This window comes from Pseudoliparis swirei, chromosome 15 (assembly GCF_029220125.1).
Source record: "Pseudoliparis swirei isolate HS2019 ecotype Mariana Trench chromosome 15, NWPU_hadal_v1, whole genome shotgun sequence".
Taxonomy (NCBI): Eukaryota; Metazoa; Chordata; class Actinopteri; order Perciformes; family Liparidae; genus Pseudoliparis; species Pseudoliparis swirei.
In genome coordinates, this window is record NC_079402.1 from 18,608,321 (window position 1) to 18,632,604 (window position 24,284).

Here is a 24,284-nt window from a genome sequence, read left to right on the forward strand (position 1 = left end):
TCTGACACCGTTCTTTCAGAGTGGATAACCTACGCGGGGCAGATTATCGTCTGGGCCCCAAAAATCACACACAGCCGTTTATTGGTTAACTGCTGTTAAATGGCCGGCGCACAGAAGGATTATTGTTTTTGCAGCGGATTAGCGAACGGAACATTTCACGAGCAACGCAGCGGAGACACGGCGCGGGCTGGAGACCCGCTGTGGGCCCGTTACCGCGGCAGCCGAGGCCAACCCCCAACCCAATGGAGAAACCCGACTCGTGATCAGACTATAAAAGCATACAGATGTATATTCGGAAAGGGGAGGGGGGGGGGGGGGTATGGAGACACCTGCGACCGTAAGCCGGTGTGTTTCGATTCATAAGGAGGCCAAATGTGTCCAATGGAGCTTTTTACTCAGTTATAGTGGTGACGAGATCATTTGAGCAAAACTTAAAATGAAGTTGCTCTAATTGTTGAAGTCGGTCTCTGGGTCCAGCTTCTCAAATGTGATGATTTTATACTTGTATCTATCTTATACGACTGTTTATTATTGATTATGCAATGTAATAGAATATATGGATGACCGGAGAGCAAAACCTGCTATCTGATAAATGCACTTTTTTGTGAATACAAATTAAAAACTATATGTTACATCGTACAAAATACCCCAAAAAATAGAAAAACAAACTTTTCCTGGATTATTTTGCAGATCATCAAAATGTGGGTTTTTGACTGTTGGTCGAACAAAACAAGTGAACTGAAGATATAAAACTAAAACTCTTTCACAGTTTTTTGACGTCTGATTAAAGCTAAGTCCTTTTGGGGTTCCCTGTGGACTCGAGTCGTCGTGTTTCTGAGCACCAGAGTCCCTTTTTTAGAAAAGCGCTCATGTCACTGCGTCACGGTGACAGTTCTGGTTCTGGATCTCTCTCCCATTCGCCCTTCCTTCATAACCAGTGAAAAGTAGCTTGAAGCCATTATCGAAGTCATAATCCCTATTCCACCCTCCTCAGGTGCATCGTGAAGATCACAGGGGACATGACCTTTTCGTTCCCCATGGGCATCATCAAGGTGTTCACCACCAACCCGTCCCCGGCCGTGCTCACCTTCAAGCTGAGGAACACCAGCCGGTTGGAGCAGATTTTACCCAACCAGCAGCTGCTGTACAGGTGAGTCGCCCGGAGACGCGATAATCCGGGCCGAGAATCGAGGAAAAGTCATCTGCGCCGGTGGGAGGGAATTAAATAATTAATCTGACATAAAGCCGTCATTGGGCTGTCTGGGAAGTATTTTCCACCAGACGTTTAGCAGCCAGGTTCCCAGCGGCGCGTGTCTCTCCTGAACCACATAACGCTCTGCAGCAGCAGCAGAGAGCAGCACACCTCACATGACATCGCTTTCATTTACCACGTCGCCTCTCACCTCCTCAGGCGCAGTCCGAGGTGTTTAATGTCCATTTTAACCTCACAGGCCGTAGCGCGACTTTTAATGCGCTTTGAACTTTGTTGGTTACATTTTTAAAAACAAAGACTTTCTTGAAACAAATTATATTTGACGGGTCCGTCGAGGAAAATGACATATTTTTTAAAAGAAAGTCTTCTTCTCCCTCTTTGTTATCCCAAGACCACACGGTTGGTCTAATTGGATCAAATGGAATTCATGATTTCGTAGCTGGTTGGATATAACAGGGTCATTTTTTCCAAGCTATTGCACACAAAGCCAGGAAGAAGCGATTAATAATTGAGCCTCTGATTATTCCCCCTTCTGTGTGTGTGTGTGTGTGTCTTCCTGACTGTTTTTACTTTCTATCTAGTGATCCTTCCCAAAGTGACTCAAATTCCAAGGACTTCTGGTTCAACATGCAAGCGCTGACATCCTACCTCAGGAAATCTTCAGATCAGAATCCGACAGCTTCCTATTATAACGTGGACGTCCTAAAATACCAGGTCAGCCGAAGTGGAGTCGTGAACTATAATCCAAATAAAATATCTGGAGGCAGAGAGCTTTATTCTGAGGGGAAAAAAGGCACGTTTCGCCCAAAGTGCTTCACACTCCAGACAAGTCTGAGAAAGAAGCAAAAAAAAGAGCTTTCAGCTGTAATGTTTTTTAAATAATCAAATAGTTTGAAGCTTGTCGTCTTTTTCTGCCACACGTCCTCACAATCTTTGGAATTGGATTAATTCGTGGTCACTAGCCAGCTTTAGAATTGAGTTTACTACTTCTGAGGCCAGGCTGTAGTCGGGTGTAAACCTCAGCTAACTGCTGTGCGCCTCGGCCCGAAAATCATGCAGCCTCACACACGAAATGCCACCGCCGGATGACATCATCTTTTAAAACAAACCCCACAAAAGGACGTTTTTATAGCTTCAAACTGGCTTATTTACGTTATTACATTAGTTGGTATTAAAGTCATTGTGCATATGAAATAATATTGTGAAAGCTTCACCACTAAAATCCAAGTTGTCGGCACTGTATATACACAATTTATGGAAGGAAGCACAATCATTTTATTGCCTTTTAGTGTTTTTATTTGTTCACAATGAAACAAGACAGCAGAAACACAACAACAACAACTCAAAAGAAGCAAGTGACATGAATAAAAAAACATATCTTTGAGTTTATCGAAGGAATATAGTGAATTTACTTCAATCTGATGCATGCTGGGAGGTGTTGCTGCTGTCCTCTAATCAGCAGCTTCATAATATAATATAATAATCTGTATATGTATGATGCAGTTTGCCTTTTCAGAACCAGTCCTGAATGTCTGATCCTATCTGTCACTATGACTTAAATATATCAATGATATTTATTTATGAATGATTTCTATATTTAGATCCCCAGAGTAATTTGGGGTTAAATATTTTTTGTTCAGACATTCTTCAACTGGCATCAAGCCTCGTCCTTCAAGCCGGCTCCCAAACCACTAACGGCCGTCCTGCCTCCCAGTAACCGGGCCTTAGTTCACGTGTGGTGGAACAAGAAAATCTATAAACGTCATGAAATATAAGCTCATCGGCAGCTGTGCATCGGCTTCTAGTTGATGGAAGAATAATCGGTCTGTGGAGGAACATTAGGATTTATATTTTTCTTAGCTTTCAGCAATGTGTGTCATGACATCAAAGACTTTGAGCTTCCCAGCTGGGATTCAGCCTCCGAGTCTCACTGGTCTCAAAGCGCCTGTGTTCTGACCCGCCGTGCCCAGGTGCAGTCTGACGGGATCCACTCCACGCCGCTCAACCTGGCCGTGTACTGGAAGTGTGGCGCCAGCGCGTCCGACCTGCGGGTGGACTACCGCTACAACCCGGAGTCCATGGCCGCGCCCGGCCCGCTGTCCAACGTCCAGATCTTAGTGCCCGTCGACGGAGAAGTCACCAACATGCAGTCGCTGCCCAACTCCGTCTGGTGAAGGAAACGTGGCTCTCGCTGGACTTCAGGAAGAGTCCTAGAAACATTTCCATCTCGCATCAACAGGAGACGCTCATTCCTTTCTCTTATTCCAGGAACCCGGAGCAGAACAAGTGTCTGTGGAAGCTGAGCGACATCTCGGAAAAGTCTGACAATGAAGGTACATCCTCCTCTTCTCTTGGTTGTGGTAACATCTCACCTGCCGGTCACAGAGCGCACACGCCGCCACACGACCAGATAAAGACTTCAGTATCAGTGTGCATATGTACGCGACAAAATAAGATATCCTTCATTTGATTTCATATATTTTTTAGCGCTTCTTTATAGTTTTTTATAGTTATTGCAGAATGAGCATATTGCTTCTTATTGCTGCTGAATATTTGAAGAAAGAAAACCACGACGAAGATGATTTTGCCTTCTTCACGTAGCTATAATTATGCGGCGCAGTCATTTATATCTCCGAGTATAGACTCTTATGTCTATAAATGACGAAATCATGAACACTAAAGTTATATACGCCAGCAAAACCTGCAGGGGAGGGCAGCGAGAGCCCCGCCCCCCAGGAGACGGCTGTTCGAGCGCCGCGTGAAACGAGAAGTCAGCGTGGATTTAGTTTGTCACATGACTGACGAGCGCGAGAAACAACACAAAAAACGTTGAGAACACGTTGAGAACACGTTGAGAACACGAGAACACGTCGAAAACACGTCGAAAACATGTCGAGAACACGTCGAGAACACGTCGAGAACATGTTGAGAACACATTGAGAACACGTTGAGAACATGTTGAGAACACGTTGAGAACACGTTGAGAACATGTTGAGAACACGTTGAGAACACGTTGAGAACACGTTGAGAACACGTCGAGAACACGTTGAGAACATGTTGAGAACACGAGAACATGTTGAGAACACGTTGAGAACACGTCGAGAACATGTTGAGAACACGTTGAGAACACGTTGAGAACACGAGAACGTGTTGAAAACACGTTGAGAACACGTTGAAAATACGTCGAGAACACGTTGAAAATACGTCGAGAACATGTTGAGAACACGTCGAGAACATGTTGAGAACACATTGAAAACACGTTGAGAACACGTTGAGAACATGTTGAGAACACGTTGAGAACACGAGAACATGTTGAGAACATGTTGAGAACACATTGAAAACACGTTGAGAACACGTTGAGAACACGTCGAGAACACAGAAGAGGATTTTTTTTTTTATTACAATTTGTAACCGTGCCTGTGAGTTCTGGTGTGAAAGCCGCGCTCCACACTGAGTGCCTCTGATTGGACGCCAGGCGCCGGGTCCCTGAGGGCCAAGTTCGAGCTGTCGGACGGCCCGTCCAGCCCCACCACCCTGGCGGTGCAGTTCATGAGCGAGGGCAGCACCCTGTCCGGGGTGGACCTGGAGCTGCTGGGGCCCGGATACCGACTGTCCCTCAACAAGAAGAGGTTCGCCACAGGTAGGGGGTGCCGCACGAGCCCGCCGGCCACGCCCAGCCCGTTCGAACGGCTCGCGCCTGAACGTCTTGTGTTCTCTCGTGCAGGACGCTACATGGCGGATTGCTGAGGTCGCCCAAATCCGAGGAACTCAAATCTCGTTTCGGCGACTTTTTTGAACGAGTCTCCCCCGGAACCCTCCGGATCCATCGGAGCTGCGGTCCCGGGAGGCGAGAATCCCACCACAAGAAAAAACAGCACTGAGTATTGAACACTGTTTGAGAAAAAGAAAAAGAAGACTAAAGATGAGCTTTCAGGAATACGTGTGGATATACGAAATCTAACAACGCTTTCTGATCAATTCACTTTTGTACAGTCGGAAAACAATTTACGGATTAGATATAAATCTATATTGTATTTGAAATCACACAAAGAAAAGAAGAAAAAAACGTGCACTAACAATCTTCCGGATACTCTTCTTCTCGGTATTCGTCTTTCAAGAGCTTTTAAGGAACATAACACAAACCCCGTGTCCGTGGTCCGTCCTCTGAACTCTACATATTAGCGCCGATCATTCTGCTCGACCAGCTCAAACCAGTTCTGTTTACTGGTCCTCTTCCTTTCCCGCTCGCAATGAAGCAATGAAGCAATGAAGGTGGAATCTGAAACGGGACTCACACACTTATGGCACAAGCTTTATCTCTTAAAATCCCACTGAAGTGCTTTCAAACTAACGCCTCCTCTTAAAAGTGCATCGAGGTTTTATCTAAACGTGGGTTTCCAGATTTAAACTCTGCGGTCGAATGCATGGAGTGTGTTTCTAATTTTTTTTAAACAATCCCTGTGATCCGTGGGGTGTTTTTAAAAAGATTTTTAACTTGTTAATTCCCCTCTCAGTCACGGCTTGTACTTTTAAAGTGTTTAAGCCTTTTTTAATTTGTCTACTTTATGAAAGAAATCTGCTATCCTGACTGTAAAAAACGTTTTTTAATGTTTAGCTGCTTTAAAATCAAAACAAAAAAAAGAAGAATGAAGGGACATTACCCTCAAAATGTAACCTGCAGCATGTTTTTGTAAAACTGCCAGTGTTTTTTTTAAATTGTGCCCCATTAATAGAAAAATGTGCCTGAATCAAACTCTTTTTAAACGTTTTTATTACACAGCACATTTATGAAGAATAGCACCAACACAGTGCCAGTTGTTTTGTTTTTTTTACTCCTTTTTTATCCGGATGTCGAAGGGAAAATGTCTCTTTCTACAACCCGACTGTCTTCCAAAAATGAACGAGTCACGTTTGCCTTCTGCGATAAGAGTTTGACCACCGGACTCTTTTTTTTCCCCTATCTCGTCTCTCTTCTTCCCGACGCCCGTCGGTGGACCTGAACCTCTCATTCGCTTTCCAAGTGAGCACGCAGTAGCACAACGGGGCCCAACCGGTGATGGGAACACGCCTTATCCCACCTCCTCCGGCGCCGAGTAATCCAGTGCTGTTGACTAGACCGCCTTCCTGCCCCCCCCCCCCCCCCCCCGTCGCCTCTCACCCAGTGCATGCTGGGATAAGCCTCTGTGCTTCTTCGTTCTCGTCTTTTACTAATGAAGGCTGCTGCTGGAGAAGCTGTCGTACTTCCTGACAGGAGTAGTTCTATGTTGTCTTTGTTGTTGTTGTTGTTGTTGTTTTTTACCCATCGACCTCAACCGTGTCATGATCCTTTTTTAATTGGTTAACGATGCTGTGATGTTTCACACACGGGCCAAATGACATCTCGGATAAGAGTTAAAGAAGTTTAACGTTTCACACCAGGCGTATTTCTTGCTGCAGAGACTCTGAGGCTCGGGTAGTTTATATCTGATTTAAATCTCACATCCGTACTTGATTCATTGATGTCTCACGTGATCATTTTATCTGATTTCATTCGTCATATCTGGGATCGTCTCCAGCGTGTCATGTTTTTGTATAATTCCGGTGTCAGACTTTGATAATAATATAGCGGCGGACATTAACCTCAGATGGACGATGGAATCATCCATTCAAGTTGAGTTCGCTGAACCCTAAATTTTGTATCTCGCTCTGGACTTTTAATCAGCCAAATCTCTAAAGCTATTTTGAAATGAATGCGTTTACATGAAATCGTAAAATTGTACAGTCGGCATGTCACTTTGTGTTTTCTCCTCATTAATGATGTCACTCGGTAGTTTTAGTCCGATGAGACGAAGGCATATTAAAAAAAGAAGAGATTCAGTCATCGTGTTCAGTATTAGCAAGCTGGTTCTTGCTGTCTCGAAAAAACTTACAAAATTAACTTCCAATGGTCCTTTTTTTTGTCACTTTCACTTCCTTTATATGTTGAACAGAGTTTAAAGAGTGCAACATTATGTAAATGATCCTCAGAAATTGTAAATTTGTACCAATATCTCAGCCACTTTTTGTCTCTACTTTATGATTTTTCATTGTGTCTCTGTTAAATGTAATATATGAATATATACAAATATATTAAAATGACTAAGAGTGTTTCATGTGGTTTCTTTTTGCTTTTACTGGACAGGAAACGGGGATGGAGACAGGAAGTAAAGTTTGTTGTAACTTATGGTTTCTTATTGCGTGCAGAGTTTGCGTCAACATTTTAGTTGGACCAATACTTTTAAACTTTTACTTCTATGACCTTCAAACAAATGACAGTTCCCATCAGCCTCGGTTGTTTGTTTTCGTGCTATTTAGCAGATGCTAACGTGCTCACAAAAATGCTGAGCGTGCTAAACCAAAACATATTTGCACTTTTCACTGTGACCTTTTAGTAAAGTTACCATGTAGATCCAAAGAAGGAGGAGCAACACGCATGCTGCTTGAGCAACATGAGTTATAGATTATTAATCAATGTCGCATTAGTTTATTTTAAAAACAGATTAAAAGAGTTGGAGGGAGGTTCACCTGGTTGTAGATGTTTTCTTTGACCGAGGTATGTGCACCTGTGTGAACTGGGTTATGAAGACTTGAGTCTTAGTTTGCGTTTTATTCATGCTATGATCTAAAAAAATATTTTTCTTTCTCTTTTTTTATATATATATTGTCTGTCACTGTTTTATGTTGTATTGTCTGAAGCTGTGTAATGTGCTGCTGCTGCTGTCTTGACCAGGACTCTTGTGAAGGAGATTTTTTATCTCAATGTTTTTATTAACAATATAAAAAAGGAAAGCACACATCGGCCACCGTCACGTGAGCTTAGGAATAGTAGATCCGAGGTAATAAGAGCGCCTCAACCATCGAGGCGTGAGGACCGTCTTCTCCCACAATGTCCTCCAGCGTTGCTCCTCTGCATTGTCCGGTCATCATGGGATCAATAAGTCACAATGAGCTGTTTCTCCCGAAAGAATCTCCATTTATACTGTTTTATATGTGACTATATGAGCTTTTGAGATTATTGTACGGAGCAATGTTCTCAAAGCAACAAAAATAACAATTCAGAGGCTCGACAGAAACAACAAAAAAGTCCCCGGATGCTTTAATCTGCAAAATGTGTTAAAGCGCTTTACAGGGTTCGTACGGTCATGGAAAACCTGGAAAAGTCATGGAATTTTAAAATGGTCATTTCTAGGCCTGGAAAAGTCATGGAAAAAACTTAAATCATAAAAGTTTTGGAAAAGTCATGGAAATGTTGTTATAATCACGTGTTCATTTACGCCGAGTTTGAAATAATTAATATGTTTTTTTAAAGAAAGACGCTCAAAATATAAGCTGGCGTACGCTCTCAATACGCAACATTTTCAGAAATGTTCATGTTTATACCGAGATTTCAGTTTGGTCATGGAAATTTGGTTTAAAGTCATGGAAAAATCATGGAAAAGTCATGGAAATCCATTGGTCAAAATGTGTAAGAACCCTGGCTTTAATCCTGCTGTTTCCAGGGTGTGCTTTTAGTTCTCATCAGAAGGATTGAGACATTTATAAATCACACTGACGTGAAGTCGACAGATCTTATAGCACTCTAGAGCGGAACTGGCCCTTTAAATCTCCCCCACACCAACTATCTGGACTTTGCTGATGACAGGTCCGAAGTTCGCAATACGACCAGAGGAATGCACTAAATCTGTTGTTTCTCAAAGACCATAATCCATACATGCAGCATGATGGGGCATGAACAGAGCTGGGAGACAGCGGCACACACATGTGCTCCCAACATGCTGCTTGCACTGCGAGGGCCTCATGCTGAGGAGGATGTACGCATGGCTGCGTGGACGCGCTCAGCACTACATCAACACCTCGTGCGTATTTACACACTCGGTCAAGCTCGGCCTGAAGACCTCCTCCTCCTCGCTGTTTGGAAGGCGGCGTCCGAGCGCCTTTTCACAGCCACATGTGGGAGCCAGCGGTGTTGACTCTACTCCTCCCCCGTCCGCCTCACTCAGACGGAGAGGAAGAGATCTTAGGGTCTCTGGTGTGTGATGTTATTCTCCGGCTGGGCCAAAGTGAGATATGAGAGCCGAAGTCGGAATCCACGGTCGTCGGCCCTCGTGGAGACGTTTGTGTGTTCGGGTTGTTTTTTTCTCATGCAACTCGGAGTTGGAGTACGATTAGAAGACTGACAGCCAAGGACAGATTGACTGTCGATGTGGAAGCAGAAAGCTTGACTCCGTTTGTGAGATTATAACATCTGCCTGTACCGGCACTTCTAAAACTCACCAAGGAACAGATTACAGGCTTTTATTGATCGGTTCAGACACAGATTCCAAAGTCTTTGTGCTGCTCCTCCGGTTCTGAAAGGCGAAGCCGACGTGGAAGTGTCTCTAACTTGCATTCTTTCGAACGGCCAGCAGGGGGCGACTCCTCTGGTCGCAAAAAAAAGGCTTGATTACATAAAAAGTCGAAGAGAATTACTCAACTTCTCACTTGATTTAGTAAATATGAATTTAATGTTTATTATCCTGTGACGTGAAAATGACGCACTTTGTAAACTTTGTTTTTAAAAGGTGCTATTTAATTACAGTTCTTGTTATTCATATTAAGCTGAGGTGGGATTAAGGGTGTGCACAGTGTATCTACATGGGTCCCAGCAAAGAAATAATCCTGCACTTAATCTCTTAAATAAAGACAACTCTGTCATCCCAGAACCCAGATTTTTAAAAGAGAGGATCGATACCGCTCAACAATCTTCTCTTAAAACTAAAAAAATATCTTACAAAATGTCAAACTATCACTTTTTAAAAGGTGCATTGTGTCGGATTTCTGATAGAGCCAGTGTTTGGTTTGTCCCTTCTGGGCTACCATAGCTCCATAATCCATGTATGTAGATATAAAGATGCTCCTTCTGAGAACACAACTCTTCTTAGTTTTAAAACATACTTATTATAATATGATATTAAGTTCCTCCCAATAGATAATGCACATTGCTCCTCTGGGGTTTGGGGGTTCTGGGATGCGTCTGGTATCGATTGAGGGGGTCTGAGCCTCGGAATCATCTCCGTGAAACAGTCGGAGCAGAGGGAGTATGAAGTCTTTGTTGTCCAGCGTCACGGTGGTGTTTGTCCAGAGGCCCAGCGGAGCCCTGGAGTTGAGTTATTCTCCAATCCAGAGAGCGAGCCCCACATCAGTAACATCCACGCACAATTTAGAATTGATGTGCCCATTTGATCTCTCTCCTCGGCGCGAGGAAAACCATCTGAACAAACACGGAGGGTGTCGGTTTATTGCATTAATGTGGATTCCATCTCCTCCGCTACTCCTGTTCACTCCGAAACCCAGACGACCTCTTTAGAATAACTCAAACCCCGAACGCGTCGGACTCGCATCCAAAAGCATCCGTCGCATTTTCCACTCGGCAAGCTGAACGCCGTCGACTGTTTCCTTCTGGCGATAAAAGCGTGCAGCACAATTCACTTTTTTTTCCTTTTTCTTTTTTAACTGACAGGAAATGTATCGCATCCAAAAAGACGTCTTTATCCTCCTGGAAGTGTGTGTGTTTGTGCCTTTGTGTAAATGTGGCTCTCTAGAGATAGATGTGGAAACGCAGCTGCAAAAAACAACAAAAGAAACACTTTGAGATGTTGTATCTCGCTCTTTGTGGTCGAAAACCTCGACGTGTATCGATGAAAATGTGGAAAAAGAATCCTTAAAGGAACAGAGCGGTATTCTTCTTCTTCCATTTACACCGACCTGTTGTGTTTGTTGCCGAACTAGAAATTGGAACACGTCAATAATCGGGCCTCAGTCCACCTCCATGTTTTCCCACGCTGCCTTTTAATCATTGAGTATCTTCCTGTGGTCGTTTTGCATCCACCAGTGTGCTTCTTTTCCCTTCCCTTCCCATCCCTTCTTTTCCCTTCCCTTCCCTTCTTTTCCCTTCACTTCTTTTCCCTTCTTTTCTCTTCCCTTCCCTTCCCTTCTTTTCTCTTCCCTTCCCTCTGCTTCTCTTGCCCAGTGAAACTGTATTTTCTTCCCGGCGGATATGAACGAGGAGCACACACACACACACACGTTCTTTATTCTTCAGCATAAGATACATAGAAGACAAAAAGGGAAAATATTCATCATCTTGGCTTGAAAGGGTTTTACATTCTGCACCTTGTTCAGCTCCTCTGAGAAAAGAGCTCCTTCTGGTCAAAGAAAAGAGAGAGACGTCGGACAGCGAAGATGTTGGAGAGTCGCTTCAAAAGATGGTGGCAGGGCTCAAGTGAAATGAAGCATGAGCCCAGGGGATCACACACACACACACACACACACACAATCATGCACGCACACGTACACTCCCCTTCCGTCCGGAGGGGAAATGTTCGGTCCATAAATATTTGGGTTTTGCTAATTGAAAGAATCTGCGCAGCTTCAGTTTCTGGGGGGTTCTTTAAACACGGCTCTGTGTAGGTATCTGCTCCTTTGTTCATTAATGCCAAGTGAAATGAGCTGAGGCTTCACAAACTTAAAGACACACACACACACACACACACAGGTGGGGTCTGATCAGGACGCTGCACCGTGTGTTTGGATCGTTTCCCTCTCTCTCTCCGGTCACACGCTACGAGAGCACGCGGCTCTGGAGTTCATCTGGAAAACATGTTTGCATGTCACCGTGTTTGCATTTCAGAATGAAAAATGCATGAACATAGGTTTTCTTTTTAAAACTGTGGCACAAACACACACACACACACACACACACATGAATGCTACTCTGCTGCAGCCTGTGGAGGACAGACACCTTTGTCACACAACCATAAAAGGATAATTCAACTAATGGAGAGTAGCATGAGCACCGGAGACCCAGGATGGAGGCCGACAGAGCTACCCCTCCAGTTTCCCCAGCAGGAGAAGAAGAAACAGAACCCGGAAGAAGCCGGTAGGGAGCGTCACTCCGGGGGGTCTTCATCACGCCCATGGACGGGGTGCACACACGAGAGATAGTTCATCTCCAGAGCGTTTAGAAGCTCATTAAACCAGAGTGGGCCAGAGATAATTTCTTATCAAGCACAAGATCCGGTTCCAAAGTGTTTCTGCTCGTCAATAAACTCTCTCAGACAATTACGGCGCAATGAATCTCTCCGTAGCCTCAAACGCAGTCTGATATTCACTGAGTAATTAAAGGTTCTTTACAAAGTGACTCTGACAAAGTGACTCAATTAAACTGGGATTAAGAGATAATCCCTGCAACACTCTTCTGCTTTTCAGACATATACACTACCGTTCAAAAGTTTGGGGTCACTTAGAAATGTCTTTATTCTTCAAAGAAAAGCACCGTTTTTTCAATAAAGATAACATTAATCAAAAATACACACTATACATTGTTAATGTGGTAAATGACTATTCTAGGTGGAAACGTCTGGTTTCTAATGAAATATCTCCAGAGGTGTATAGAGGCCCATTTCCATCAACTATCACTCCAGTGTTCTAATGGTACATTGTGTTTGCTAATCGCCTTAGAAGACTAATGTCTGATTAGAAAACCCTTGTGCAATTATGTTAGCACAGCTGAAAACAGTTATGCTGGTGATCTAAGCTATACAACTGGCCTTCCTTTGAGCTTGAAGTTTGAAGAACACAATTAATACTTCAGATATTAATCATTATTTCTAACCTTGTCAATGTCTTGACTATATTTTCTATTCAATTTTCAATTCATTTGATAAATAAAAGTGAGTTTTCATGGAAGACACGAAATTGTCTGGGTGACCCCAAACTTTTGAACGGTAGTGTATAATAAATCTTGTGTTAGTGAAATGAGGATTAAAAAAGACCCTCCACTGCTCATCGAAAGCTGGGTTTAAACTTTCTAGCCAAGTGCTATCACCTCGACACCGTGAAGAGGCAACAATATAACGTCAAAGGCATTTTACAATGTATATATGTGTTATAACTACTATATAACAAACTATAACTTCTCATACGTCATATTTCCGCACCTGTTCCTCGACCGCGCGCCGGGGGAAACACAACACTGTGTCATTGTCAAGAAGTTTATTTCCACAAATTGCAGCCGCCCCATTTATTTTAAATCCAATCAAATGCCCTCGGACGGACACGGGGCTGCATTCCATTAGCGTATAAAGTTCGCAAGTTTTCATGTTTCTTTTATTGTTTCTAGACGATTGCTCCCAGCAGGTTTCCGTGAAAGTAATTCACTTTAATAAAAGCAGACAGCAGGAATAATACAGTTAACCTAGGATAACTCTAAACTGCTGCCCTGATCCCATGAGCACGTGCTCTGCTCACCAGCTCTCACTTATGTTGTCACAACGTGTGACCCGTTTGGGTCTGTTTCCACGGGCTCACGCCAAAGAGAGGAACCATCAGGGGGAGAAAGTGTTTCCCTTTAAAAGGGCAATCGGCTTCCTAACGTGCTCTTTAAATGACCAATTGGGCCGCTGCCCATTAGGATATTAGCCAGCTCTTATCTTAAATCCACCCTAACATGTGGGGTAATTCCTCTCCGGATTGGGATGACGGATGCAAGAGGATGTGGCGAGGAGAGCGATGTCCTCCTCCAGCTGCTTGAAGACGCCTCGTGACGTTAACTGCTCCTGAAACTTGCTGACGCTTCTCCTCCATCTTGCTAATATAGAGGGATTTGATGAAAACCTCAACGTCCCTGTTGTTTCATTCAGGTGGTTAAGTGTTTTTAAAGTGTAACGTTCCTCTCGCGGATGTTATCGTGTCTAGGGTTATCATCATGATGGTGGACGCAGGTCGAAGGTCCAGTGAGATGAAGTTATCTGGATGGAAACCTCATTAAAATGAGATTTATGGACAAATGCAGCTCAGTCTGAGGGCTCTGCAGTTCTGGGAACTTTGAGATTCTGAATGTATATTCAGCATTCGAAGAAAAAAACACATATTTATGCAGTGTTTGTTGTACAGTACTTGTTGGCATGCAGAGGGAATGGTGACAATTTAAGAAAGATACTTTGATGCTGAGAGAACAACTCAAATCATAACAAGAAACGGTCATAATGGTCATTTACCATTGAGTTGCCATTGTTCTCATATTTGTGTGAGACGTTTAAAGACCTTGAAAGTCAATGGGAGATTACCACAACATGAGAACATTTCAAAATAATTCAAAATAAAAACTGATAATAATATTAAAGACAGTAATCCACTCAGATTAAGCTCACGTGTTCTGTTTACTTCCCCATTTCTTCCTGCAGGATCATCCAGCTGCATGAACTAGTTCGCTGAGGCGTTCAATGTCTGTTGCGTTTGCGGGATAAACACAAGTGTTGGTGCACCACACGGGGGCAGAAACACGGAGCAAACAAAGTCACCTTTACCACCGGGTCAGGTGCTTTTTACCCACACAGTTAATGCATAGCAATGGGATGTTAATGATAACCATATTACCCCTCCATAATAATGGAACAAATCAATAAACACAACATGTGCTTCATTAAATCATCTTTTAGTCATTACTGACGTTTATTAGAATCATGTTGGCATCGTTCATTAACATCCACACTAACTTTTATTCTCCTTTTTTATTCTTTTTTTATATGTATTTTGTTAAAAACAACAATTTATTCAGACCATCACCTTGAATTATCTTGTTCATGTTAAATCGCTTTGCCCAAACAATCTTCGTTAATAATTAATCAACTATTTTACGTCTTCGTTTCGTACTTTTATTTCTGAATAAAGAGAATAAATATCTGTGTATGGTGATCTCGATTTGAAGACGTATAGGAAATAAAATCATCAATAAATTAGAATAAATAAGTAAATTATGAACAGTTTCTATGAAGATAAAGCAAATACACGTATGAAGCTCTATAATGAATTCCATAGAGCCGGACCCATGAACAGTCAACCTATATGTTTATTAATGTATTGATATTTTATTTACTTTGATAACATTATTTATTACTTTAATTTGATTTCAAATGGGAGGCTTTGGGGGGGCAAACGAGATTAGTTTCACTTTTTTCTTTTTATATATATATTTGGGAATACTATTTTCAGTTCCTTTTATTCTTTCATTCTGACCTTTAATCATCAATATGATGATTAGGATATTATTTTTTTTACATTTGTATTATTTATTTTTTTCTTCAGTTGAGGGCATCACATTTTTGTTTACATGTGTGACTATATTTTGCATGAAGAGCTCGTGGTCTGTGTTGTTGTTGTTGTTATTGACAAACTGGTTCCCAGCAGCAGGAAGAACGTTTCCTTCGAGTTGAGCTATTCATTATTTGGAGGAGAGATGATGACGTGTACACTGTACTTATAGCGTGGTAAACATTGACCCCCATAACTAAAAACATCCCGCCCCACACCCACCGCCTCCAAGGGCATCACGGAGCTGCCGCCGCACTCCAAACAACTTCCTAATTTTTTTTTTTTTAAACATAAAAATGAAAATTCATAGCAATTTATTTCAGGACCTCCTTCAAACTTGTGCGGCTTGCCTGCAGATAATAATTTTAAAAAAGAACCGCAGCGCAATATGACTTTCATTATTTTTACAGCCCAGTAAAACGCGGGTGGCCGCCCGGGCCATTATCTCACCACGTCGGAGCGATGGAGACGAGTTATTGAAGTATTACGGAACATGTTGAACGATGACAAGCAGAGGGGGGGAGTGGAAATATAGTCGCCCACAAAGTCTCACGAGAACACGAGCCCCGATATGAGTTGTAAGCACTAAATTGTGTGGTTAATAATTAAGGAAACGCGCTTTATTATTTCCACATGGAGATCAATAATCAATCAATATGTACAAACAGACGAGACTATGTCTTTCTGAAAGTTACAAAGCTCCCTTGAAGGCAACAGGTGTTTGCTTTTTTGTGCAACTCTCTGGACTGGACCAACTCGGTCTGTGTTTTTTTGTCACGTGACTCCCATGATGCGCGTGCGCCGCGAGGCCACTGCAGTGGTTTGGTAGTGCAGGAGGGCCTCCGGGCCCGGAGAGCCTGGGCCCGGAGGCCCTCGCGCTGAAACCACACGTGCTCCCCCAGCTAAACGTGTGTGGACGGATTTGGAATCTGCACCCGAGATTTACCCTTTTGAGATAAAAAAAATCAAAAAGTGGGGTCAGATAATCCCTAATCATGATTAAGACTAAAGTAAATGAGCCCTGACCTTTGTCCCCGGAGACTGAGCCCTTGTGTTTGTCACTTTATATATGCCATAATATGCTGCATGATAATAAGACAGAGCTAATTGTGTGAGAATATATATATATATATATATATATTTTTTTTAAAGCTACAGCATAATATGGCTGGCAGTGTGGAAAATAAATCTAGAAAAAGGTTTAGAGTAATTTATTGCAGCAACTTTCCAATCTTTCAAATCACTGGCACAGATGTGTTCATTTGATCTTTTATCGTGCACTTCTTCTTCCCCTTTTGTTCTAAGTTAAGTGACAATAAATCATCTTATAGTTCACAACTTATTGTTAACCGTTGTTGACTCGGACACGTCTTCAAATCCCAAATACACCATGTTTTTGTTATGTTCGCTCTTTCAACAACAACAACTAATGTCTGCATACCTTTCATTCACATTGCCCTGAAGTATAGTTTGAGATATTAGTTTGGAATCCTTCTCAGGAAGAATTTTAAGTAACGTGTTTATATTTCTTTTTACCAATGTTAAAATGCAATTTCTTTTAGGCTTCTGATAAAAAAACTACATATATATATATACACATATATATATACATATACATATATAAATATATATACATATATACACATATATATACATATATATGTATATATAGAAATAGATATATACATATATATATATATATATATATATATATATATACTAGGGCTGTCAGCGTAAACGCGTTAATCTATGCGATTAATTTGGCCGCGATTAACGCACGAAAATATTTTAACGCAATTAACTCAACTTTGTTTACTTCCGGTGTGCGTTGAAGTTGTTGCACTCCTCTGAGTGTCAAGCCGCGGCAGTCCGCCTCCTTCCTCCCGTCTGCTCCTCGATATTCACAGAGAAACAGAGGGCGACGTGTCGGTGACGCGGGGCCGAAGGTGCAGGTGACTTTAATTTTTGGTCCGCTCGACGCGCCGGCATGGAGCTCTGCGGCGCGCGGGACGGAGAGCCGAGAAGAGTGACCGACACGTCCAGACAGAATGACATGCTGCTGTAGAGACGACCAACAACAGACGTTTAGTTTAATAAAAGAACAAAGACGTCTTGAAGGAAAGAACCGTACATTACTTCTGCTGTAATCTGGCGCTTTAGAGAACATTACAGGGGGGCGGGGCCTCAGCCTGATAGAATGGTGGGGGAAACACTGGGATGTGTCACATGCAAAAGACTTTAAAAGGTGAATTTACATTTTTTTGTAAAATGGAGAAAATGAGCCCAGCCTCCAGAGGGTTAACATTACATATTTGAATGTCAGTCAGTTTACCAAGGCCACTGGTTCTGCTGCTGTTCAGTGTTAAAGATGACAGGACCAATGGGGTCTCTTAATTAGGGTTGGGTACCGGAAACCGGTGCCAATATGGTACCGGTTCCAATACAACCGGTATTACCCGGACCGAAACGCAACGCACATTTCGGTGCTTCCTTCCGGTGCCTGAGCCGATTAAAATTGAAAAAAAACTATTGTTGTGAACTTCTCAGGTGACTCCGCCCTGCCAGCAGGTTGCGAGCCTCTCATATTTAACTTTGACAGCGGAGGCGTGGCCGTGTGTGACTTCATGAACCCGTGTCGAGCACACCAGCGTCAGGCTGGACGACGGGGAGACCGTCACCGGTCCCCCTGAACACGTGGAGACCGATTATGACGAGCAGCCGTAACTCAGATTAGTACCGTAACGTTGATTGCAAGTCTTGCATTCATAAAAGTAGCCCAAGAAATAATAAATTAGCCATTATAACCATGTTTAAGCTAACTCGTAGCTAGCGCTAGCTACGAGCGTGACAGTCTGCTAGCAGATGTGTTGATGTCCAGCGATCCCGGCTGTATACCCGGTGTTACCGGGAATATAATGACGGAGGAATAAAGACCGTGGGGCATCACTTTGTTTCAGTGGAACTCTCGCTGTCAGAAGCAAAACTTTATTTGTCACGTGTCATCTTCAGTCCCTCTGATTGGTTGTTCTCTTTGTCCATCAAAACAGTGACATGATTAACCCTATAAGGTCTGCACATGACAATACATATCACATCATATAATGGAGAACATATATTGTGTATGTTAACAGTCTGATATCCGTTGTGTGTCGGTGCTCCATGATAACGGCTTCTACAGGGAATATGGCCAAAGAGGTTTTTAATGTCCTCATTGTGCGTTAAAAAAAAAAAGTATCGGTTCAGGCACCGTTTAGGCATCGGTATCATTTTAAAAGTACCGGTTTAGCACCGGTATCGGAAAAAACCCAAACGATACCCATCCCTACTCTTAATGCACCTTTTTCATTTACTAATCTGGATGTTTCACTGAAGAAACAATTTATCATCCACGATATTAAATACCTCACTGGCACTTTATAGGTAGGAGCCTCTTTGAAAACACAGCTCTGTGTGAAGTTTTGTCTTGAAAAAAGAATACAATTAAACAAGTGTCTAAAATACACGCTGTCTGAAGGGATTACTCGTTAATTTAGAAGAAAAACATACTTTTTATCGCGATTAATCGCGATTAATGAATTTCAAAATGTGCGATTAATTAGTTAATTTTTTTTAATCGATTGACAGCCCTAATATATACAAATTTATAGATCCCAGTGCCACAGTGATGGGCTCCTTCTGCTTTCATTTCACTGTGTGTTTGTGTGTCTGTGTATATGTGTGTGTGTGTGTGTGTGTGTGTGTGTGTGTGTGTGTGTGTGTGTGTGTGTGTGTGTGTGTGTGTGTGTGTGTGTGTGTGTGTGTGTGTGTGGCTATACGTCAGAGCCTGTGCAACTGCAGGGCACGAGGACGGGGGGACAAATGGATTCCATGTTTGCAGGGAAACACGCTGGAGGCGCTCGGGGAAACTTTGTTGTTTATGAAGAACACGTGAAACCAATCAAATGTGAATTATCTTCCTGTTGTTCCAGCTTTTGTCGTTGGCAGTTTTCAATTCGCTCGCCAGCAGTGTCACCACCCAGCGAGCAGGTCTGTGCATGAAAAGGTATGGGGGGGTGAGGGGGGGGGGGAACTCACCGGAGGATCACACAGTGTTTGTGGACAGACACTCTGAACTGGTTGCACTGGTTTGTCACATTTCTTTATGGAAATGATTTCTTCTGGTGGTGAAGGTGGTCGGGGAGAGAGGCAAGGAGAACACACTCTTTTAATCTGGTTGTTGTGTCTCTCTCCTAGGCTTCCTCACACAGACACACACACACACACACACAAGCAGACGAGTTTGTAAAAAAGGAGCTTCTGAACCTCCAGGGGATCTGATAAATAGTCAGCCCACAGGAAATGATTTGCAGACCTCCTCAGCATAATAACCCGTTTACATATACTCATCTTTGTATGGAGCTGTGCTGCACACACACACACACACACACACAATTTCACTTCTCTCTAACACACACCACATGCACAAGCCGACAGGTATAGTTGCTTGGAGAAACGCTTACACATTCAGTTGCTTGGAAAACACACACACAAACACACACACACACACACACACACACACACACACACACACACACACACACACACACACACACACACACACACACACACACACACACACACACACACACACACACACACACACACACACACACGTTTGCCAGAGCTAACGTAGCAAAGCTATCAGTTAAAGTCATTTATCTTCTTTTTATTGACTGTCAGACTAACGACTGCAGCCATAATAAAGTCATCTCCACCCCCCCCCCCCCCCCCGTTTCTCACTCTAATAACTTTCCCCTCACAACTTTTAACGGCCGAACTCCCTCTCTGGCTCACCTCAGGGAGCAGGTGTTCTGGCTCATTCGTGGTCGGTTATTGTGAATAACTGAATGTATATATATATATATATATATATATGTGTTACGAAGTCAACTGGAGCAGATTTCCATGCATTCTGAGTTTATTCCACGTGTCCTCTCTCAGGCGTCGGAGCTTTTGTGACACGCCGTGTGGAAGAAGGTTCTGAGACGACGTGTTTCATGTAGAACTTGATCAGGGGCTTCGGTCGTCATGAGAACTGTATTACTTCAACAAGTAGTTGAAGTTTTCCTTTCCCTGGCCTCGTGTGCCATGAATTAGTTGAAGCGTCGGGGTTGAACGTGTTGACGCTTATTGGCTTTGTGACTAAGGAGCTTCAGAGCTGTGATGGTTTGTCTTCTCCAAGCTGCAGAGCAACAAACAAATAAACAACAAAAGCAAATGGAAAAACAAGGATGTCGCTCAAGTTCCTCTTAAACTAAAATGTGTGGCTCCTAAACCTTGGAACTCTTTAGCATTTTTGGACTTAAACTATTCAGCCGCTTATTAAATGTAATTTTGTGTTCATATTTGTGTATTTCATGTGGTCTTAACTCTTTTTAAATGTCCGTTGTCTTGTTTTTTCTTCATTGTGAAACTCGTTCACACAAACTTCAGATCACACCGATGACACCGAGTCACTGAAACACAACGGGGGCCGAAGAATCATCATAAAACACAGAAACAATGAAGATAAACAAAAAAAATGGAAAGCAAAATGCAGTTTTTATATGATGTGAATCTGTGAAAATTATATTAATCTTCTCGGCTTTTAGTTCTAAGGTAACACATTAGTCCCTTACTTTACGATGCGTGATGTGATTCATATCACTGTGTAATGATACTATCATATCACTACCATATTGTTTGTATTGTAAGTTATTATATAACATGCAATATCATAGTATTCACTTCCATTTCTGTTGTTTATATAGTTCATAGTGTTGTATTATTACTGTATAGTGTGTATATTATGCCTACATGTATCATATATAATGTGTACTTTATTCACTTATATTGTATATAGTCTACTCATTTGGCCTAGACGTCTTTTACAGTCAAAACCACAGTAAAGTATATATAAAACATATTTTTATGTCATCTCAATCATTTCTTTAATTCCTTATTTAATTTTTTTCATGTGAATTTCCTCTGAAGATCATATCTGACAATATATAAAATAAGAATATAAAGCCTAAACAGTGTAATAAACATCGTAACGACAGTTAAGTATTTAACAGGAAGACGAATGTTCATTTTCAACGAGAGACTTGCAACATTTACAGAAAATAAATCGACTCGTATTAAATGTGACTTCAAATATTTCATGTCAAACACAAAACCTCCAGAGCTCATTCTCCTCCCGTCGAACTACAACTGCAGGCGTTTGATGGTGTGTTGGTGGGAGATCACGTCTCATTACTTGATGCAGCAGTGAAAGAACCGGCGACACAAAGAAAATACTGAGAAAATATTAATGCTCGGTTGATTTACGGTTCGAATGGTGATTAATAAGTGATTTACTCAAAGTCCCCAGATGGCGAGAGCAGCTTTTTGAAGTGACGCTTGGAGGACAGAGACTCTCTTCTCGGGGGGGGGGGGGTCGCTCTCCCGGCCTCCATTCCTCCCCTGTCAGTGAACGCAACACCGAGTATAACATTTCACACTAACAGAAATTAGGAGCTGGGCGGAAAGTAAACACGGGAGAATTTGGGAGCCGGGTATTTTGGAAAAGAAATCCCGTGTTTGTATTAATGTTTCACCTCTGGGGAAAACTTCTGTCACTGACAATTTGAAGGGCATGCGGCCAACATTATGTCAATTTGCTGCTGCGGTGCTATTTACTACTTTATTGAATTAGGGGGCAGAAAGTCTGCGGTGGGTCGAGGATGTTCGAGCGGCGCAATAAAGAGAGAGGGGAGAGAGAAAAAAAAAGGAAAAAGGACGGAAAACCATGACTTATTTTTGTTTCCAATGTGTTTCCTTCCACACATGGTCCTTGTTTTGGCCTATATACCGAGAATCTCGGAGCTGACCCGTGACCCGGCTCCTCAGACTAACATGATTTTGGCTGTCTCACTTTGAGCTCAATTTGACCCTGCGTTCACCAGAGGTCAAAGGTCACCTCCAGGGAGCAGCAAATTAACCCAATGTGTCAAAGCTGGCATGACACCATGTTCGGCCGAGCTCTGCCGTTTGAATATTCTCCTCATTTCCACTTGCATGCATTTGATGTTAAGCCGTCTCTTGTCTTGTCTTTTTTTTATGTGTGTGTGGGTTATTTTAAATTCTCCCTCTCTTCAAAGTTTATGGTGTGTGACTAATTCCCCCCCCCACCCCCTCTCCCCCCTCCCCCCTCCCTCATCCTTTGCTCCACGGCAGTCCCTTCTCCCCAATTCTCTGTCTCTTTTTCTTCTTTGCCATCTTCTTCCATTTCTTTCGGGCAGGACCTCTCCTTGTGATCTTCCCTCCCTCCCCCTCTCTCTCAGCCCAAAAGCTTTTCTCTCTCTCTGTGTCTGTCCCTGCGGTTAAAGACGTTTCAGTTCAGCTGTCACAAATTATGTTCGCCTGCCCAGCTGTCAAAACAGGGGGGTGTCCCTTTCATTCCACCTCACATCCTACGAAAGGAGATGGGAGGGAGGAGGGCTTTAACGCTCGTGTTTGGACACAAGCAATTATCCCTAATTATTGTTTTTCTTTTCAGTTTCCCTGTCCCGATGGAGGTCCGACGGGACGAACATGCAATAATCCGCTCCGGTCGTCCAGAATCAGCGGGCCTCCGGAGTCCGGGCCTCGGTCCTGGGACTCGGTGGCTTTCATCTCAATGTGAGTCAGGAGTTGATTCAAACCTGGAGTGATGGGAGAATTAACCCCTGGGACCTAGCTTTCAATGGGCTCAGCTCAGAGATTATATGTGTTGATGGCAGGGCTTTTCATACGCACCGGGCTCTTCGGCTGTTAAATCAAGGCACAGGAGCTTCACCTTCACGTCTCCGGTACGTGAATCCCACTCCTCGCCCTCCTCGCCCTCCATCGTGTTCACAAAATTACGGCGTCCATGATTTCGGAGCCAGAGGACTCCCATCAGACTGCCGCTTGGGAGTTTGCGTTATATGTGCAGGCCTCAAGATTCCCATGACCGCCGCTGAGCCTTTTGGGGGTTTTCAAGCTCTTTTTTTTTTTTTTTTTAAGTGCATGTGAAGTCCAGTTAAATATTGCTATAGAAGGTGAGCGCACGGCAAACATCAACGCAGGCGCAGAGACATGCAGTTGAATTGGATCGTCCTCGAGATTGTAATTAGTAGGAGTTTGAAGATGACATCTTCGGTGGTCCTCGCAGGCTTCTAAAGCACAGCGAAGAAGAAGAAGAAGAAGAAGAAGAAGAAGAAGAAGAAGAAGAAGAAGAAGAAGAAGAAGAATCCTTCATCTGTCTCCTTGTCTCCTCCGGCGTGGTGCGTGCATCCTTTCTGGTTTCGGCATCGGCGCCAAAGCCAAAGGGTGTTTTGGCAAAACAAAAAGCCACAGGTCTCAAACGTGACTGGCACATGGGACGGAGACGGGAACAGAAGAGGAGTCAACGAATGAGTTACTGATGTAGATGACATGGAAAACAACAACAACAACAAACAGCAGTTGTAGGTTTTGCATTTCACGTTTCTCTGATTCATAAGGAATACGGCGTCCGGCTTAACCTCCCTCTCCCTCTCCCTGACCTCTGTCACATGTCGCCCCAGACTTTCCTGGAAAAGCTGCCCGCTGAAACCGCTCAGACGTCTTAAAGGCTCCGTCGGCCAAGTGTCGTGGTGAAATACAGCAATAAGTCAGTAAATCCATGCAACGAAGAAAGTTTAAACTCTGGGCCATAAAAGCAAGCCGTCCTGACAGGGCTGGCCTTTCAAGGAGCGGAGAGATATATGGGAGCTTATTGGCTTTGTGACTTTATCCTCCTGCCTGTCGGAATACAACCAGCTCCAAGAAAAAGAGACATTCATTTCACGCCAGAGTCTCTTGAATGAAGTGTGTGGATTTATATTCTCCTTAAAGAGCTTTTTATTGAATGGAATCATGT

General features: G+C 43.0%; 1 protein-coding gene across 7 annotated transcripts in view; it reads left to right on the forward strand.

Moving 5' to 3' along the window:
* fcho2 (FCH and mu domain containing endocytic adaptor 2) overlaps window positions 1-7,339 on the forward strand; it is a 40,035-nt gene extending 32,696 nt beyond the window's left edge. For all 7 annotated transcript variants that reach the window (XM_056432001.1, XM_056432003.1, XM_056432004.1 and 4 more), the window contains 6 exons: window positions 995-1,150; window positions 1,795-1,927; window positions 3,184-3,383; window positions 3,482-3,546; window positions 4,689-4,853; window positions 4,938-7,339. In XM_056432001.1, the coding sequence (XP_056287976.1) occupies window positions 995-1,150; window positions 1,795-1,927; window positions 3,184-3,383; window positions 3,482-3,546; window positions 4,689-4,853; window positions 4,938-4,960 (742 nt within the window). In that variant the 3' untranslated portion in view covers window positions 4,961-7,339. The remainder of the gene's footprint in view (window positions 1-994; window positions 1,151-1,794; window positions 1,928-3,183; window positions 3,384-3,481; window positions 3,547-4,688; window positions 4,854-4,937) is intronic.
* The last annotated feature ends 16,945 nt before the right edge of the window (window positions 7,340-24,284 follow it).